Raw genomic sequence first — 20,013 nt, 5'->3', positions numbered from 1 at the left:
GAGGGTAGCTTTTTCTAAGAAAGCCTATGGTTTTTACGTGTGCAGTTAATTAGCATTGTGTTAGAGAACTGCTTCGTTAGGTGTCCTCCACTGTTCTCCAAGCCCGCTTCCCCACTGTTTTACACGTCATCTTAACTGAGTTATTGATACATAACCAAGAAAGACATTTCTCACAGACTATTGTGTCATGTCCTTCACACCAACTATTGCTGGATTGGGATTGTGGAAAATGTTGGCATCTCTCAAGTCACCGGATTTTCTTCAGTTAAATTCTTTCCCTCACAGGAGGACTGATGGTGAACTTGTTAGCTACATTCAGGTGTGATGGACTGTCATTTTTAAAGCTGCATGCTTTCATAGTTAAACATCCTAAAAACTGTTCCTACACACAGATGCTAGTGGAATGCTCCAAAACTCTTCCCTGGGCCCTTGGTACCCTTAACCACCCATCTACAAGACAGTCCTGAAATGTGAACCAGTTGCCCAGCTCTGGTTAGGGCTTGGCAATACAGGAGAGGAGACAAGAGACACGTAAAGAGAGATCCTGAGGTGACTTGAGGCTTCCTACCACGGCACAAAAGAGCCATCAGTTTGCTTCAAGGGGATGGTAAAAGGTCTACCCCACCGACTCATTTCCCCGGACATGCTCATTGACTGTGCATAGATCTCAGTTGTGCGGTAAGCTGTCCCTACAGCCGTGTCCAAGACAGCCGGGCTGCAGATCCCAGGCCAGGTCACACCTGCAGGTGCGCAGGGATGAGACAGTCAAGCCGGGCTTTCAAGGACAACAGTTGTCTCGGACCAGGGCTAGAGCTGCCTTCCTTTCTTGAGAATTCTCATATGTGGAGCTTGAATGGAAATGTTGTCCACCTTTCTTCTTTCTCCATCCTGGGTGAGCTTCTTGTTAAAAATAATGCTTGATCAGTGAGCTGTCTCTCTAGTAGGGCTGCGCCTTGGTGTTTCCCAGGAGTTGTAATTATGCTCAGGAATCAAGGGTCTCATAGCTGAGCTGCGGAAGCATCTCCTGCAGGTGGCATTTCAAACAAGGTGGCAGGTTCTCTTTCTGTGCATGCAGGTGGCACTTTTCACACATGTGCGTTCCTGTCATCCTAGAGGGAAGGAAAACAACCCACAATTCAAATCGGGTGTTTTTTTGTTTTTTTTTTTTTTAAGAATGAAAGCGATGGAAAGAAGATAGAATCAGGGATAGACTGAAAAGGCACTGAATGAAGCTAGAAAAGTAAACAGTTGGGGACAGTGGGGGGCAACATTGGGAGAGAAGGAATTTGTGGAGGAAGAGCTGCTTCGCTCAGTCACAGGTGGCCTTATTTTCTTCCCTCCATCTCCCTCAAAGGTGGTACTTTGGAAAACTTGGCCGGAAAGATGCTGAGCGACAGCTCCTGTCCTTTGGAAACCCAAGAGGTACCTTTCTTATCCGCGAGAGCGAAACCACCAAAGGTAAGCTCTGGAGCCGACGCAGCTGCCTTGCCGTTCAAGTCCATGGATTAGTCTTGAGGCTGGAAGGCTTTGCTGTAGTGCACAAGGGTCTTAGCTGGCCCAGCTCCCTCCTGCCTCCTGGAGACTCTGGAGCATGGCAGACAGCATCCCTGCCTCAGACTCGGGTCTTGCTAGAGTGCCAGTGTCTCTACAGTCTTTCCTTTCCCTCTTCCCTCTGTTAATAAGTCATTAGCGCCCACAGGAGGAGGTAGGTCAACGGGGCGGGAATGGTGGTCTCTGGCTCCATGTGCCATACACCGGTAACCTGTCCCTGTGAAGTGTCGGCCAGCAGAGTTCTGGAGCTTCCTTTCAGGGGAGCAACGCTTCATTTCCTTTGTGCCCACCTCCTGCTCCTCCATGATCTCTGTCCTCACCCTCCCCGCCTCTCAGGTACCCCATGGGAAATAAAACAGGAGACAAGCTCACCTCGAGTCCAGTACCGCCCTTAGCCTTGCCCAGTGTGATTTGGTCTGGGCCGTGTTAGTCAACACAAGAAGCTGAAAGGAAACTTTAGAAAAACAGCTGGGAAGTTTTAGTTCCAGGGGTAGAGTCATTTTGTTGCTGACATCTTCTGACACTGGCAGGACAGCAAGGGTTGTCTTTGTCCTGTGGCTGAGTAGAGATGGTGTGTGTCTGTACAACCCTCCTCCCTCCCTCCCTCCCTCCCTCCCTCCCTCCCTCCCCCACTCTCTCATATGTGTGTGTTGTGCACGTGTGTATGTGTGTAAGCATGTGTGTGCATGCATGTATGTGTGTCCTTTTGATAATTAATAGAATAGTTAAATAAATGAGACCCTCGAAGCAGGCTGGCGATCACGGGTGACTGAGCCCGCTAATGCTCTGCCTGTTCCCCAGGTGCCTACTCACTTTCCATCCGTGACTGGGATGATATGAAAGGAGACCACGTCAAACATTATAAAATCCGCAAGCTTGACAACGGCGGGTACTACATCACGACCCGGGCGCAGTTTGAGACCCTTCAGCAGCTCGTACAGCACTACTCAGGTAACCTCAATTCTGACCGCCCTCGGCGTTGGGAAACTGAGAGGAGTGGGTGGGGGAGTGGGCGGGTCAGAGCGGGAAGGGAGAGGAGGAGATCACAGGTGCCTATGGAGTCCCTAAGGAGAGCTGTTTGCTGTGCTCGCCCTGGCACCAGACTTGAACTGGTGGCTCTGTTGCTGTTCCACCACAGATAGCATTGTCCTCATGTGCTTTTCAGAGGTTCCCCCAAGTAGAAAGTTTAAATCTTAGAAGTTGTTGTCGTTTTTATTTTCATAATAAAAGTCCTTGCGAGGTCTTTCCCTTTCGCCCTCCTGTGGTACAGAACTGTCAAAGGGAAGGAAGAAAGGATTGTCCCTGGGCAGGCTCACATGAGACATCCCTTGACGCTCGCCCTGAAGTGGGGGTGCACACCCCCCCCCCTGCATTTCATGACCATTCGTCAGCAGAAGTAAATCTGCGTTCCGTTTTCCACGGGCTGCTTCCCACGCAGGCTTACAGCTCTATTACCTCTATTGTGACTTTCGGTTTTCTCTTTTGAGGCAGGGTCTCACTGTGTAGGCCTGGTGGCCTCAAACTCAGCAGAGATCCCCATGCTGAGACTAAAGGTGTGTGCTATCACACCCAGCTGTTGGGATGACGTTAAACAAAGATTAGGCTGTCGTCATACCAAGTGATAGCACTCTTTTGTTCTTGGCGATTTAATTATTGGATATATGTATATGTGCGTGCATTTTATCTAAGTATGTAGCTTTATGTGCAGTTGTTTAATATGCTCTGCTTGCTTTCCTTGGTTAACAGGTGTGTCCCACTGTACAGTGCATGTGCACACGACCCCTCCCCCCCCTTTTTTTCTTTTCCTTTGAGATAAGGTCTCACTTGTAGCCCTAGGTATCCCAGCATTCATTGTGTGGCCCAAGGTGACCTGTCAAAGTTAGAGCAGTCCTCCTGGGTCAGCCTCCTGAATTCTGGTATCACAGGCAGGAGCCACACCCAGCTTTTTCACCCCACACTGAAAAATAGTTGTGCTATTTTTAGCACAAAAAAAATGTAGTCTTTTAAAAATAATAAGAAATGCCTATGAATTGATTCTGGCCATTGATGAGCAATTGAAAAAATTAACAGCACCTGAGTAGCCAGTGATTCGGGCATTAGCTCTCTCACTCTACATGGATTCTGATGAAATATTGAGAGAAATGGAGCAGAAAATCTCCCTGAGCTTCAGAGACATACACAAAACGCCTGTGTGCTATAAGGATTTTTCAAATGCTGAAATATATTTCATTACAGGCAAACATCAGCAGGATCCCCAGGGTTTGGATCATTTGAAAATAGTGTGCTGCAAAGGGCACCTTAATAACATCATAAAGCTGGAAGGAGAGCGGAGATGAAGAACAATAGACGTTTTTTAATCTCAGGGAAAAAAAAATCTATCTTGAGCTAGATTTGTTTTTATATTGGCTTTTCCTCTTTCCCTCTTGCACGTAGAATGCCTTTGAAATGCTGACACATAAATAATTTCCTGCCTAAACATCTCAGAACTAGATTCCATCAAAAAGAAAAGTGAAAAAGAAGCTAAGAATTCCCAGAAAAGAGGCAGCCAAGTTTGTGCTTTGAATCTGAGGTGCTTCAAGGGACGTGGAGGGCTCTGCCCGCCTATCAGTCCAGGCTCTGTGTGGCTTGCATCTGTCCCTGAGGGCTTGTTCTCTGTTGACATTTAGTCGATCTCCCCTTACCTTCCCTAGATTCTCAGAGGTATCTTTTTTTTCAAAAAGGAAGGAGGAAAACTCAACCTCCCAGTAACCCGAGCAGTAGCTGTTTCCCTGTCTTTCATGTCCTTGAGTTTCTGTGAATGTTAATTTCCACTCTGCATTTGAATCCAGACTCCTACATTATACGTAGGAAGCTGTTTAAAGGTTGTGTTTTCATGTTTGTTTGTTTTTAGTGGAAAATTGCCCATAAAAGCTGTGCAAGCACACAGGACGGTAGACCAGAATCAGAAGGACGAAGCAGTCCTGAAGAACATGTGACATGCTTTGCCGGCTGCCGGTGCCCCTGAGGCCCACCGACAGACCAGCCTTCTGTGGAGGGCTCCCATGCTCAAGTCACATTTTAAACACATTTGTACCAGGGAGATTCCTTCAACCCCTGGGCCATCTAGATATCAGAAGGGAAAGGGACAGTCACATGTTTATTTTTATGTATGCACTGTTTGAAATTAGCAAGGGCATTTTCAGAATTCCAGAATATGTGTGCTAGTCCGTTAGACCAAAGTGCAGAGAAGCCAAAGCACTCTGCACCTGTGTATACAGAGCATGCCAGGAGCACTGAAAACCCACGTCTGAAATGCCCTCCTCCGCCCCCAGCCAGTGTTGGCTTGTGTTTGTCGAATCTCCTGTGGCCTGTGCAACTGTTGTTACATGTTCTGCTCTTCTCTCCCTCACCGCTGCCCTGCTCCTCCAGAGAGAGCCGCAGGTCTCTGCTGCCGCCTAGTAGTTCCCTGTCACAAAGGGATGCCAAGGCTTACCGATCTGTCTGTCAAAACCAAAGATGTCTGGGAGATCCCTCGAGAATCCCTGCAGTTGATCAAGAGACTGGGAAATGGGCAGTTTGGGGAAGTATGGATGGGTATGCTGAGACTCAATTACTCTTTTATTAGCTTCCTCGTTTGGGAAATCCCAAACATCAAAGATGGAAGGTGAAAATAAAGATATTTTTTATGACCAGGAAGACAATTTGAATTACTCAATTTGTATCTTTAAAAAAATTGGAATCTCAGCCGGGCGGTGGTGGCGCATGCCTTTAATCCCAGCACTCGGGAGGCAGAGCCAGGTGGATCTCTGTGAGTTCGAGGCCAGCCTGGGCTACCAAGTGAGCTCCAGGAAAGGCGCAAAGCTACACAGAGAAACCCTGTCTCGAAAAACCAAAAAAAAAAAAAAAAAAAAAAAAAAAAATTGGAATCTCTCAAAAAGATCGAAAAGAGCAAGGGTGTTTGGCGGATGGCTCAGGTTGCGCTGTTGCTGGTAGAAGGAAAATTCCAGCCTGCAGAGCGCCTTACCCTGCATTGCCGGCTGCAGACATTGGCGAATGTTGCCCTCAGGGCACGTCACCTTCCATCTTTCCTAGTGCATGCATGATTCTGGATTATAAGGACTGTGTTTTCTTTATTAATTCCCTCTCCTGTAGAGAAAGCTGATGGTTTGTGTTTTAACTTAACTGTGATTTCATCAAGTTGTACCCCACAAACTTCTGGATTGGCTAAAGATGCTTGGGAAGTGGCACGTCACTCGTTGTTTCTGGAGAAGAAGCTGGGGCAGGGGTGTTTCGCTGAAGTGTGGCTGGGTAAGGCAGAGGGCACATTCTGTTTTGGCTGCATCTCAAAGCCAACGAAAAGGACACTTGTGAACAGAAATGCATATGTGACCATTGGGACCGAGACCCTTGACCTGTGTAACTAGATGGGTGTCAAGCCCGGGTTTGCAGAACGTGGTGGCACCTTGCTGTGTTCACCTGTCCTATTTCATGTGGCTCATTAAGCACCTGCAGACAGGAAGCCAACCCACTGTGAATGTGGTGTTTTCTCTTCCTGTGGAATGGACCGGTAAGATGCTGTGTAGGGCAGCTAGAGAAAGGTCATGGGCCTTTTGCATGCCAAGCCTGGGTCTAAGCTCTTGCTGGATGATTAAGCATAAATACGGGCCTGTTTAACCCCTCAGAGCCTCAGTTCCTCATCTGTTAAACCAGAGTCATAGCTGCTCCACTGGACTGTTTAGAGGATTATGTCAGACATGTTTAAACTTCCTTGTAGATCTTAGATTCATGCACACCGTTCTTCATTTGCTGGTCAGTAATGCCAACTGCACTGGGCCCTTGAGATGGCGTTTATAACCCTCTGGGTCAGGTGCAACTTTGCTTACAGACCATGCACAGACTTAGATCCCTCCCAAAAACATCTGTCCATAAAATAATAAAGTATTGGGACCTCCCTTCCTTAGAGTCTAAAAGGATATAAACAGGTACGTGTGGTCTTCAGGTATAATCCCCAGTAAGAGAGTTAATGTAATCAAAGTGCTTGAAACGGAGCAGGTACCATGCAGACACATAAACAGATGCCCAAATGGATAATGGAAGTACACAGACATGCATGTGTATATATTAGCTACTGTGCATATTACAATAGTGAATCCACATTAATGTGCCCATCCCTGTCTAGACGTTATCTCAAGTACTATAAAATCTGCTTATATAACATGTTCTTCATTATCTATCCAACTTATAATTGAAGTTGTAAGTCCTAAGGAATTTCATCAGATCACACAATCAGGAAGAATTGGACAGATGCTATAAGAAATTTTATCTTCCAACTTTTGGAACTATCACCTTTAAATCATCATTACAGAGCACTAAGGTGTTGTTTCCCATGGAATGGAAGAGTGCGGATAGAAGCCTAGACAGTTACCCGAGCTAAGAGAGGAAGAGCGCACTGGGCTTAAATTGGAAAATGTTAACAGTTAAATCACGGAGGCCACTTAAAAGTTGTCAGTTCCCATTTACACTGAGTGGCAGATACTTCCTGAGATCATTGAACTCTCTAAGCCACTGGCTTTCATAGGTTTTTTTCCCCCCATAGGATACAGTTGTGATTATATGTTTTCACAAAATAATAAATGATTAATATACAGGCTCCTTAGATCTGAAGTCAGGTTACATGTTAGTCAATCTTGGATTGAACCTGTATTTTCTTTCCAATTGTAAGCAATATAGTCAGAACTTAGCAGATTTTTATTTTCCCTTTACAAAATTATCCTTCAAAGTTGTCAGTTAAAAATGGAATAAGCCAGAATTTTGTCTTTTTGAGAACCAAAAGAGAATGAAAAGCTAGTCCATTGCTGTATTTTACAGATGAACTAACTGATAACTAAACCAGCCTCACCTTTGGGTCAGCTCGATTTTTGAAGAAGTATTTACACACAGCGTTTAAATACTTCTCTTCTTTCCTCGCTGCTGTTTGGTTTTGGAGTCCACCTGCTGGAAGCCATTGTTCTTGTGGCTGACTCTCCAGAAGCCTGAGGGATTCACCTTGCTTGCGGAAGTGTGGCCAAGGAGCCGGTGTGCTCCTTGCCTGTGCTTCTGGGCACATTTAGCACAGCTGCTGAAGGACTCAGTCAGGTAACTCATCCCGTGCAGATGGTAGGAAGCCTAGAACCAATTGCCAAGCATCCTTGCTGTGTGGCCATATTTTTATGGGGGCACACCCTCTAAGATGGAATTTCATCTGATTTCTTCCAGGCTTTTCCTGCTATCTGAAAGACAACTATTGGATACCCAGGCCAATTCTAAAATCCTAGACTCTCATCACTTCAAGAGCCCAGAGCTTTTTGGTGTAAATTCATAGTTAAATGGATGAGTCATAATGAAGACTGATGTATAGCAAATAGAAATTGATTCAATAATTAGTGAATTATTAAACAACTATGAGTAAACTCATTTTTTCTGTTGAAATACATGACTGAGTCCTTTGCAATTGTCTTTGCTCATAAGAACCATTTAAGGTTTTTTAAAACTTAAAGTCTGATTTTATGCACATAGTTGCTAGTCAAAATTATTTTTCCCATGAAAAGAGTATCTTTGTGTTGACTTAGTCTTGTGGGATGTTTGTAGGTACCTGGAATGGAAACACAAAAGTAGCCATAAAGACTCTTAAGCCGGGCACCATGTCTCCGGAGTCCTTCCTGGAGGAGGCACAGATCATGAAGAAGCTAAAGCATGATAAACTGGTGCAGCTGTACGCCGTGGTGTCCGAGGAGCCCATTTACATCGTCACAGAGTACATGAGTAAAGGTACGACAGTGTCCCCCACCTCTGCCTCCCGCTGGCCAGCTGCAGGTTCCAGGGACTGTTACTTAGCCCCCAGCTTCTACATGGGCCAGGGATTCCCCTCAGGAATGTGCCAGCTGTGCTCACTCAGGATAACACTTAGAAAAAGGGGGGCATTGAGTTTGCCCCCCAGAGTCTTGAGAAGTACACTTTGGCCTGTTACACATCAGGAGTGTTCCTTGCATAATTAAAACATCCATTTTAAGTCGGGCGGCAGTGGCGCACGCCTTTAATCCCAGCACTCGGGAAGCAGAGCCAGGCAGATCTCTGTGAATTCAAGGCCAGCCTGGTCTACAGACACCAAAACTACACGGAGAAACCCTGTCTCAAAAAACAAAAAACAAAACAAAACAACCAAACCAAAAAAACCTCCCGTTTTATATCAGAGCTAATGTAGAGGGCTATAAAACCTGCTGCCATTTTGAATCAGTGGCTTCTCTTACATTTCCCTTTTTAGGGCTAAATAATCAATAGCAGACAATTGGTGGGTTAGTTCAGGCTTCAGATCAACATCTTTCTCCCCAGTTTTCTCTTCAAATGTCAGGTGAAGAAACGCTATGCAGTTATTCCCTCCCTCCCCTCCCTGAACAGTCATGTATTGGCGCACACGTGTGCATGTGTACATCATTATAATCAAACCAGCATTGTTGGGGATGAAGCCAGAGAGCACTTTGTTTTGGAAAAATAAATGAGGCAAACAAGAAGCAGCCTTAAAAGGCCGTGCATTGTACTTTAGAAGACACTAGTGTAATTTTTCTTTTCTCTGCACTCTCTTTTAAAATATAATTGGAATTTTTTCCTGGCAGATTGTTTGCCCTTTGGATCCAGGGTTATTTTGTAAATAGCTTTGTGATTAAAGCATTTAAAAAAAAATGCACCCCACTGACGGCCATCATGTGCCCCCAGCTCCTGCAACTGATTATCTCCGCCTTGGTGTCAGTTCTGGGCCTCCTCACGCAGCTTCCAAGCGTGGCTCTGCAGCTCTGCCTGTTTGTCTCAGATGTCTGAGGCAGAGGCCTGGCTGCCCGTGATCTAATTAAGAAGCTCTCTGCCCCACATTCCTCAGACGCTGCATTCACAGCTTCAGACCTGAAAATGAGTCAGTGATTCTAAAACTCACCAGTACTGGAGTCACCTTGAGGACCTCTGGAAACAGGGGTGTCAGGGTCTGACTCCAGAGTCTCTGACGCAGTCGGTGGAGCCTGGGCTGGAGCCTAAGGATGGGCACTTCCGGCACATTCCCTGGCAGAGCTGACGCCCCTGGTGCCAGCACTGCGTCCTCAGTGCTCACTCCCTCTGCAGGGGTGACAGGGCCATGTGACCATGGTTCGGTTCCTGACATACCCTTCCCTCCTCGTGACAGAAGAGGAGATGAAGTTCATTTCTTCTAGTTCTACCAAACTCTTTGTCCTGAGAAACAGAATAATTGCTGTTTATTTCCAGACGCTAAAACTTGCTCCTTAAAACCTGGAATTTGTTTCTCTGCTTTTTATACAAACCTTTCTTTTTCTTTCGGTGGTATTGTCCCATTCAGCTACCCTTTACTTACAGTAAGGAAATCAAATACAGCCCACAAGGAGTTTTTGCCTTTCCGAGTAAACTAATATTGTTTTATGCTTCATTCATAGGAAGTTTGCTTGATTTCTTAAAAGATGGTGAAGGGAGAGCTCTGAAATTGCCAAATCTTGTCGACATGGCAGCACAGGTAGGCTGTGGGGTACCTTGATCAGGCGTGGCTGTATCGACACGGGCACATGACGGTTGTGGTGTGACAGCTGTGTCCTCCCCTCGGTTTCCCCAGGTGGCTGCAGGAATGGCTTACATCGAGCGGATGAATTACATCCACAGAGACCTGCGATCGGCGAACATTCTGGTGGGGAACGGACTCATTTGCAAGATTGCTGATTTCGGGTTGGCGCGGTTGATTGAAGACAATGAGTACACGGCGAGACAAGGTGGGAGACCCCGTGACAGGCTCCTGACTGCATCCTTGCTTTGCACAGCCTTCCTCCTCACTCGATTTCTCCCGGCTGCCCTTTCTTTTTTCTCTGAGCTGGCAAGAGTATGACAGTTCTCAGGTGGGGGATTGGTGGGCCCAATAGATGGGTGCAGTACTGGTTTGGTGAGCGGGTGTCTACTCGCACGGTCTGCCTGCCTTCTGGAAGTGTCAAGGTCCACAGTGCTCTGCTTTTGGAAAAAGAATGCTCTGGGAAACCAAGTTATAGCTCGTTCCCAATCAGTCATGTCCCAGCAGAAAGCAGGTGACACTCGAAGGGAAGACTTTAATAACAGTCTTTTACAAAGGAACAAGCAGGGATTCAGAACACTGAGCACAGTACAGTGCCTCAGAGCTAATATCAGGGCAGCCAAGTTTGGAAGGTAAGAGGAGTGGGTAGTGCCAGAGTGAAGGCCCCTCCTAGTAGAGAGCCCGCAGAGGCGCATGGAGGCTGATCCTGACCTCAGTCGGCAGCTGCCTTCCAGGGCCCCAACCAGGCCAGCCTCAGACTGAAGCCTTGATGAAGCCTCTTGAGTTCAGAGCAAAGAGTGAAGGGAAAGAGATGGTCTGGAGGAACTGGAGGGTGGCAGTTCCTTGAAAAGCCCTTCTTTCCTTCTTTCTTTCTCTTTTTCTTTCTCTCTCTCTCTCTCTCTCTCTCTCTCTCTCTCTCTTTCTTTTCTTTCTTTGCCTCCACTCAGTCCTTGCAAAACTTCACAGACAGTCTTTATGTAAAGCACATACCAAACCAGAAGCCAGCCCACTGGGGTGACTGTATGTGAGTTAGTAGAACTCCAGATGTCAGGAAGGAATTCCCGAGGGTGTTTTCTGCCTTCCTGGTTGTTGACATGTCCGGGTGTGGAACAGAGTGAGGAACTAGCAACTGTGGAGGCTTCTCTGCCTTTGAATGCCTGGAACTCAGCAGAGGGTGGGTTTCATTGGTAATATTAACCAAAGCCTGGCCACCTGAGCCAGGCTGAACAGTAACTGGAATATATTGCAGGATGGTGCTTTCTGCAATTTCGGAATGAATAATCGCCATTTCGCTCATTTCTAGAAGCTTCTTTTCCTAGTTCTCTCTCCTTTTTGCTTTTAATGCCAATTCTTCCCTTCTTTGATTTGACTCAGAAGTATGATGAATGATAAGGGAAAATGTCAGACTAGCTCCTGCCTGCTTACAGATACTGTCCAAATGCTCCATTTCATGTTGGGCAAACAGCTCAGCTATTTGAACGCCTCCAACATGTGGCATTGCTTGTCCTGGAGCCTGTGCCCACACAGTGAGCCTCCCCGAGGGATCACGTGGGGTAGGAGCATGTCCACCGACACACACCCAGAGTCGGGGAACACAAAAGGAGGCCGTGTCTCTCAGCAGAGAGGCATGCAGACATGACTTTGGTGACACGGTGTGCCACGAGGGTCTGGGGGAATGTGAGCAGAGCCCTGGCCCTGAGGGAGAGCAGGTGAAGGTTGATATCCGAATATTTGACTTAGCCAATGGCTCTAGTAGAACCTGGGAGCTTCATTCTGTGTGAGAGAGACCTCAGTGGCAGAGGGGGCGCTTCAAGACTGTTTTCTCACTTTTAACCAGACTTTGGACTCTGCAGAGTCTGTGGTTAACACCCTTGACCCATCCATATATGAGAAGGGGGCAGGGCCGGGAGCCAGCAGATGCTAACAGAGGTGCTGTTAGAAGGCCCTGGCTATATAAATCGTGCATCATTCATTGGGATACCTAAAACAGTGGCCTTAAGTGACTGGCACCTCTCATGTCAGCTTCTGCTCTGGAACCTGCCCAGGCCCCCCTCAGACTGGCCATGCAGCCTGCCTTCCTGCTTCCGGAACCACGAGGCCTGCCTTCCGGCCCCGCCTCCCCATCACACCCCAACCTCTGTCTGAGCCTTTCCAAGGACCAGCCTTCTTCATCCTTTGTTCAGCATTTCCTTGACTTTGGCTCCCAATCCTTCCCTCTTAGAACATTGTTTCTTCTTTCTCTCCTTCACCAACCCAAACATTGGGATGGGGTAAGTAAGAATGAGATGACTGGACTGTGGAAGGAGATACTGTCTTGAAGCAGAGAACAAGGAAAGGCCAGGGCATTTGTGGAGCCGGAACTGCCTGACATTCGAGAGGCAGGAAAGAGACTCAGAAAGTTAGCAGTCGTTGGTGCTGCTCTGGAAGTCACGAAGCTCGCAATGAAAGACCAGGATTTCAGAACAGTACAGGCATGCTCTCGAGCTGTGCCCGCTGTCTCTCATCGAGACAGTGAATCAGAGAGCAGAGTGTGAAAATGGAGAGAATTAGTCATAAGTCCCACTTCCCCTTTATTTTATGGAAAAAGCCTTCAGGGGCAACCTCTCAAACTCACATGTGTCAGGGGACTAGAGAGAGCTTCATTTTCCAGCCTTGGATAGCCCAGCTGTTCCTACAATTCCTGCACTGGGTCGGCCCCGCCCTGGCCTTTCCACTAGATAGAAAGTTCCGGCATGTATTTGCCAATGTATTCTGCAGATGGCATGTGTGCTGCATGCCGGCGTTCCTGCCGGGGATTAATCAGCTCCTCTAGACAGCTGGTCCGTGTGCCTAATAATATTTGCAAGTCGGGTTTTATGTCACCCGCAGGCCACAGCCGTGCCGCATCTTGATTGTGGGAGCGCAGGCAGTGTTCTGAAACATGTGCCAGATGCAGCTATTTTAGGACCGTGAATGACAATTGTTTGCAAAACAGTTGTGAGTTCCCCGTCTCAGGGTGCTCTGCAGTGTCTGTCACTGCACACAGACACACCAGGCAACAAGGTGTGACAGCGCAGGGCACGGGCACCACTGCCGCGTGGAGCTCTGCTCCAGGGCTTCCTGTGGTGTTGATCCTGTAAGCCCCACACTCACCCACCCCACACCCCGGCTTGTGAGCAGAAACCTGCTGGCAACGGGAGGTTCAAGACCAGCGCCTAGGATGGTAATCCTCCACTGACAGCAGTCTAGAAGCAACTAGAAACATTTGGGATTCCTCGTAATTACCTGGACATCTCACAATTAGACCCAGTTCCTGTTGAGTCATAAACTCGGCACTAAATTCTGTCCATCTGGAGTCTCTTAAAGAATCCATGGCAGGTATTTGAATGCCTTGTTTATAAAAGGAACGTGGCTAAAAGTTGTTATGAAGACACCCAGGCCAAAGCCAAGGCCTGTACCTGTGTAGCCTCACCTACTCCTGGGGCTGAGGAGGGAAGGTCTCTTCGGCCCAAGGATTTGAGACTGGCCTGGGCAAAATAGCAAGACTCCAACTTGAAGGAAGAAGGAAGTGAGAGGAGAAAGATGGAGGAAGCCTCAGGACTCGTAAGGGCTAGCGTGAGGAGGACCACGGGAACATCAGAGTCAGGCAGTGAAGCCCAGCAGTACCACCCACTGACTGGGGCCCTGGGCGAGCTGTCTTCTTCTTCCATGGACGATTGCTTGTCTTTAAATGAAGATGCATCTCACTGCTCCGTGTGTTCTCCCATCGTTGAACGCAGCCCCAGCTTGTGGGAACCAGTCACGGTCACCACTGTTCTTGTGTGGTCTAACACGGGACGAGGCTGCTGGAGATGGGTAGGGCAGCCCTGGGAAGACCAGTTACTGTGCAGGAGAAAGGAAGAGCAGCCAGAGACTGTCCCCGGAGGCAGTGTGGGCAGTGGTTAGGGTGGAGCAGGCAGTAGGGCAGTGAGAGAGCATCTAGATCTTACTTCTGAGAGGGAGGATGAGCCCGAGTTGGGCTTGGCTGCATGTGAAGTATCCATGCTGGTGCATCAACCCAGAGAGGCCTGCGGGATGGCCTCTCCTGAGCCACAGCCACAGCTAGGTGCTCCAGCTCTCCTCCTCCCCCTGACACCTCCACCTTCCCCTGGGCTCTGTTGACAGGCACCTCCCTATTCCTGTTCCCTTGATCCTTCCAGAAGTTACCACAGCCCCCACCTGGGCCCAGGGCAGTGAGACACACCTCTGTCTCCCCTGTCCCAGTCCCAGGGCCATCATTTTCTAACAGAGAAGGAGAATGGGTAGGAGAATTCTCCACAGACTCTGTCTTCCTTCCTGACCTCTCAAGCAGCTAAGGACTGACTAATGTTGACTTGAACCTAGCACACTCAGATCTGTGGACACAATTTTTGTTTTTCAATTTACATTCATCCAGTAAAATGAATGAATCTGGTATGTAGCTGAGAATATTTTTCTATGTGCAGGTAGTCCTGAAACCACCTCACAGAGGAAGACAGACCTGTGAAGACTAACTCATTCCACCCTCCCCCAGAGAGGGCTCTGTTTTCTCTGTCTATCCCTACAAATTCATTCTGCCTGGTAAGGGAAGTCCATGAGTGTAACTCCACAGATTCCTTTCCTCAGTAACCTACCACTTCTAGCAACAGCATCATCTAGCCATGACACACTGTTGGGTCTGCCTCTTATCCCATCCTTATGCCATGACACTCTTGCTTCCTGTGACAGTTCTTAGCTTCTCACAGCAGACTAGTACTCCACTGAGCACACACACAACTCAGCTGACCACCACCGTGCTGAGGAACAGTGGTACTAATCCCACCCGAGACCATTACAGATGAGGCTTCTGGGTGGGAAACACACACCCCATCTCCTGCACTGTTGGAAGGGCTGGTCATGGCAGGCCTAGATTGGCAATGCCAGTGACTGCCTCATGGAGTGGTGATGCAGTTACATCACTTACCTGGGTTAGAAGCCAGGACCCCTAGGTTAAACCACCTCTGTCACTGACAAGCAGGGTACCGTAACACGAATTTCTAAACAGTCTTACTAAATAAAAAACATGGAGCCAGATATTGGAGTGAACACTGAAAGATCAGAGAAACAGAACAAGCCACAGCCAACCTCTCCTCAGCTGATCCTGTTTCCTCAGACTGAAAACCTCTGAGTCCTCACCCGAATGGATCTTAGCTGAACTGCTGCTCAAAAGCCTAAAAGCTTAAAAAGCCTAAAAGCCTCTAGTTCCTGGTCCTCATGCCTATATACCTTTCTGCTTCCTGCCATCACTTCCTGGGATTAAAGGCGTGTGTCTTTCTCAAGCAAAGACATGAGATCTCAAGTCCTGGAATTAAAGGCTTGTGCCACCATGCATGGCTCAGTTCCCAGTGTGGCCTTGAACTCACAGAGATCCGGATGGATCTCTGCCTCCGTAATGCTAGGATTAAAGGCGTGTGCTGCCACTGCCTCACCTCTATGTTTAATATAGTAGCTGTTCTGTTCTCTGACCCCCAGATAAGTTTATTGGGGTACACAATATATCAACCACAGGGTACCCTCAAGCAAACCAGCTACCTTTTGGGTCTCCTTTTTATCCTTTGTAAAGTAGATAGTAATAGTAACTACCTCTCAGGAGTAGTATGAGAATTAAGTAGCAGTATATAACAATGCTTTGAGGGAGGTAAAATACGACGAAGAATCATTTTTATAACCTTAACTTTTTAAGACATGTTTTCTATAGAAAAGGTTTTCATTAAACAGTACTTCATAGAGAAAAACTGTTATTAATCAATAGAAGAAAGGGACTTGTAAGACCATACACACGCATGCGCGCGCACACACAAACACACACACACACACACACACAGAGAGAGAGAGAGAGAGAGAGAGAGAGAGAGAGAGAGAGAGAGAGAGAGAGAGAGATGGAAGATAGACAGAGAGATAGATAGGTAGATATATAGATGATGGATAGATTGGTGTGTGTGTGTGTGTGTGTGTGTGTGTGTGTGTGTGTGTGTGTGTGTGTGTGTGTGTGTATGTGTGTGTGTGTACACGTCATCATTTTCAGCCTAGGCCAGTCTATTTTATCTGGACAACCAGCATTCTGGTTCTATCCGTGTGTCCCATAGGACCCTCTGTCCTGAACTCAGCTGCAAGTCAGCTAGCCTCTGCCATTCCAGTGTCTTGTACAGACCTTTATTCTTTCCTCCTGTTAGGATTATCCGTGGTTGGTCTTGGTGGTGCACACCTTTAATTCCAGCACTAGGAAGACAGAGGCAGGCAGAACTCTTGAGTTTGAGGCCAGCCTGGTCTACTTAGTGAATTCCAGGACAGCCAGGGCTGTGTAGAGAGACTGTCTCTAAGAAAGAAAAGGAGAGAAGGAGGGAGGGAGGGAAACGAACTATGCATGGCCCCGAGCTGCAGGCATATATGTTTTTTATTTTTATTTTATTATAAAAACGTGTGTTTGACGTCAGGTGGACGTGCTCAGCAGCTTTACACATCAGCACATGTGCTCCTTGGTGCTTACATTCTGGGACCTTGGCTAGCAGTTCTTCTGGACATCACTAAAACAGATCTTGCTGCTCCTCTACGGGGACACTGGCCTGAAAACAGGAATATAGCCCCCATGAGCACAGAGCACATACTAAGTGTCACTGTTGGTGTGGAGCAATGGAAATAGCTGTGGTCTGCCCTCTCCTCCCGCTCCTAAGACATACTTGTCTGCTCTCTAAGGGTGCGCACAGGGCTTCCAGGAAATCAAGTACTGTAATTGCTGTGAGAACCCCAGAAAGCGTGGTTTGTTCTGGCAGTGTTGGCTGCACACTGTGAGCTTGTCTTTGGGGACTCTCAGGAGCTGCTGAGCCACATGGGCCTGTGTTCAGATGCTAACTCCACCTTCGTCCAGATCGCAGGCTCTCGGAGCCCCTGCCTCCCGGGAGCCCCCTCTCCGGTGGCTGTGGGGGTAGGAAAGCCAGAAGCTGTCTGGTATCGCTGCGTCTCGTTCTTCCCATCCTGCTTCTCTTTCCTTCTTTCTTTGTATTCCCGGCTGTGCTCCAAAAGGTGGCACGCCGGAGTCGGCCAAGAGCACGACCTGTGAAGTCACGTCATCGTGGCATGAATCCTGGCGTTGCATCACTGCTCATCGGCCCGAGTTACCTGGAGCCCGTCCTCTTCTGGAACCGGGTAGAGTTGTCAGCCCAGTCTGACCACGAAGGACTTGGTGTGGTTACTGAGCATTAGCGACAGTAGTTGTACAGTTGACCCTGTAGGTGTGAATGGCCACACTCAGCACGACCACACACCCACGCACAGGGTGGGAGGAGCCTGGCAGGAGGCTCCTCCTCCCACACTGAATCATGGTGGAGAACAGGAGCGTGGGGTTTCTCCATGGGTGTGGTTAGTTCATTGATTTGTTCTAAAGCAGTAGCCAGATGATCACCTAGAAAGCCAATGTCAAGACAGTGTAATCTTTGAGTCTGTGGATGATATGAACAAAACAGGGCCATTTAGAACTTTGGGTAAGACTATTGGTTTGTGAATTAAGTAGGAGAAGAAAAATGTGTCTGTTCAAATACTCCCAGTATTGAGAATTTAAATTGAATAGATTATTGTCTGGAGTAAAATTCACATATAAATTAGACTACAAAGAATTCATAATTGTTACAGTTTTCATGTTCATTATTTCACGTTAAGAATTGTTACTGCATAAATTAACACATTCTTTCTTGGAGAACATATTTTAGAAAGATTTGTTACTTTAATAACTCTTTGTGTATTAGAAATCCCAGATGCCCGTGCTAATTAAATATAATCAGATTTTGGATTCAGAAAGCACAGTAGCCATTTAGCACAAACAAGCAGGCCGCTAGGTTGACAAACACAGCCAGGACGGACTGGGTCCCTGTTCCTTTCAGATTTCCAGTTTCACAATGCAGAACTGTGAATTCAATTCCTGTCCTTCCTTTGTTACAACGACTGGGGATTATTAGACTCAGAGCTCCCGCGTTCCAGCTCAAGGGCTCCTGCAGAATTATTAATCAGCTGCTCGAGAGGCCCCTGTAATCCAGTGTCAGATCAAGGCTGATCTCACCATGAGATGTCCTCCCTGCGCTCCATTCCTCCAGCGGATGGATTTCTCGTTCTCTGTCAACAACAGCATCCCCATTCCCACACTGTGTGCTGTGCCCTGAACAGCAAATGTCAGCAGAGAAGGAGGGTGGGGAGGGATGGAGCGCTGGTAATTGTTGAATTTAATCAAATTCTTTCCTTGCTAGAGAAGTGGACCATCTTTGAACAAAAAGCAAACCTCTTCCCGATGCAGGCCATTGTTTCAGTATAGGCAGGAAACTCGCTTGCCCTCCAGCAGAGCCGTGAAAGGCTGCTGTGAAATGGCCAGACCACACCACCCCCAGGCCCGCCCACGTGGGCAGTTTATCATCCCCGGAGCTGCCAGAGGCCATGTGCTGATCCCCATGAGCACAACTGAGCCAAGCTCCTCCATGAAGCTTCCCGAGCCAGAGTTGGGTGCACCCCTGTCAGCAGGCCGAGGTCGTCTTCATTGGTATTCTGCCTCCCGAGTCTCCAGCTTCCTGCACTGCTGTTCCTGGGAGGGTCTGCTTTGTTTATCTGCTGAAGCTTCAACCCAGATTAGTAGTCAGGGGAGCAGGTCAGATGCTGGGAAATGGAGACGAACTGTTGGGAGCCTCGCTCCCTCTTAGCAAGGCTGTGTTGAAAGGCAGATGAAATGAAAGGAAGGGGACCTTGAATCACCCTTTTCTCCCCAGTCCCTTTTAAGATTAAAGAGGCTTTCAGCGTGGGGGAGAACTGATTTCTGCCACTTACATCCTTGGACAGCTCTCTGAGTTGGCCCAGAGGATGCGGATGGGCCTGTTGCCAGCACAGGTCACCAGAGCCGGCTCTCGGGCACCTCCCTCTATCTGCCCAGCCCACAGGTAGTCCTGCTTTGTGCTCCCCGGGGCATCTCCTGCTCCCTCGTGCTGTTTGGGGCCAAGCTGCTTGGCAGTTGTTTATGAGTGGTCAGGAGCAAATCCTTGGTCTGCAAAGCCCACGTTTCTTGGTAATCATCAGTAAGAAAGCAGATGGTCACCCTCTGTGATTTTAAAGTGTGTACATAGGAACTACAGACTGCCATCAAACATCAGAAATGTCTTTTGGCTTCCTTGTTTGCTCTGCTGGCAGGAGGAACCTTATTTGCATCATCTGGATAACCAGGGACAGGCAGGGCACATTCGAACTGCCTTCAGCTACAAGTCCTTTTCTCCTAACTGAAGGAGGGTGCTGGGCCCAACAAGCTGGTCTCCCTTGGGTCCCAGCGGCATAGACACGGCCAGATGTCAGGCAGGGGGCAGTTTCCAGAGCAACCTGAAGTTGGGCTCGTCTTCTGTCTATCTCCTCTTCCTGGGCTTCTTTCGAGACTCACAACCGAGCCCCAGCATTTTGAGCCTGTCCCAGGTGACATCCCCAAACTGGTGCTGTTCACACTGTCTAGCCCAGTGTGCCTGGTGTGGCCCAAGCCCCTCTGAGGGTGGCCAGATCTGATCTGTCCTGTGTTCTGCTACATTCTAGACCCAGTGATGGGCCTGCCAAGACCCCCCTCTACCCATGCTCCCTGTTCAGCTCCCCAGGGAGCTTGCTCACCATTTCATCCTAAACATTTCTTCCGTGGATTTATCCCAACCAGCCCTTGGATCTGTGCCTAGTTAATCAGCCCATAGCTTGGCAGTATGTTCAGGCCCCATTCCGGCCCCTGGCTCTCCTGGTTTCTCTCCTCCCTCCTCTACCAATGTCCCTGGTGAGACAATACTCTTCCTTAATCCTTGTCACCTTGTCAGATTTCCTACCCACTGGCATGCTGAAATTTCAAAGGGAATAATATT

At 48.0% G+C, this 20,013-nt stretch overlaps 1 protein-coding gene across 11 annotated transcripts in view; it reads left to right on the top strand.

The window, feature by feature from the left end:
* Fyn (FYN proto-oncogene, Src family tyrosine kinase) overlaps nt 1-20,013 on the top strand; it is a 200,511-nt gene that overhangs the window by 160,293 nt on the left and 20,205 nt on the right. For 7 of the 11 annotated variants that reach the window (XM_076552430.1, XM_076552435.1, XM_006984304.4 and 4 more), the window contains 6 exons: nt 1,355-1,458; nt 2,353-2,502; nt 4,960-5,124; nt 8,158-8,337; nt 10,002-10,078; nt 10,175-10,328. In XM_076552430.1, the coding sequence (XP_076408545.1) occupies nt 1,355-1,458; nt 2,353-2,502; nt 4,960-5,124; nt 8,158-8,337; nt 10,002-10,078; nt 10,175-10,328 (830 nt within the window). Of the gene's footprint in view, nt 1-1,354; nt 1,459-2,352; nt 2,503-4,959; nt 5,125-5,682; nt 5,839-8,157; nt 8,338-10,001; nt 10,079-10,174; nt 10,329-20,013 lie in introns of all 11 variants that reach the window. The other 4 variants (XM_076552432.1, XM_006984305.4, XM_076552433.1 and 1 more) reach the window with 1 other exon arrangement.

This window comes from Peromyscus maniculatus, chromosome 16, assembly GCF_049852395.1.
Source record: "Peromyscus maniculatus bairdii isolate BWxNUB_F1_BW_parent chromosome 16, HU_Pman_BW_mat_3.1, whole genome shotgun sequence".
Classification (NCBI taxonomy): Eukaryota; Metazoa; Chordata; class Mammalia; order Rodentia; family Cricetidae; genus Peromyscus; species Peromyscus maniculatus.
Note: the sequence above shows the minus strand (reverse complement) of the source record. Positions and strands in the feature narration are given on the sequence as shown.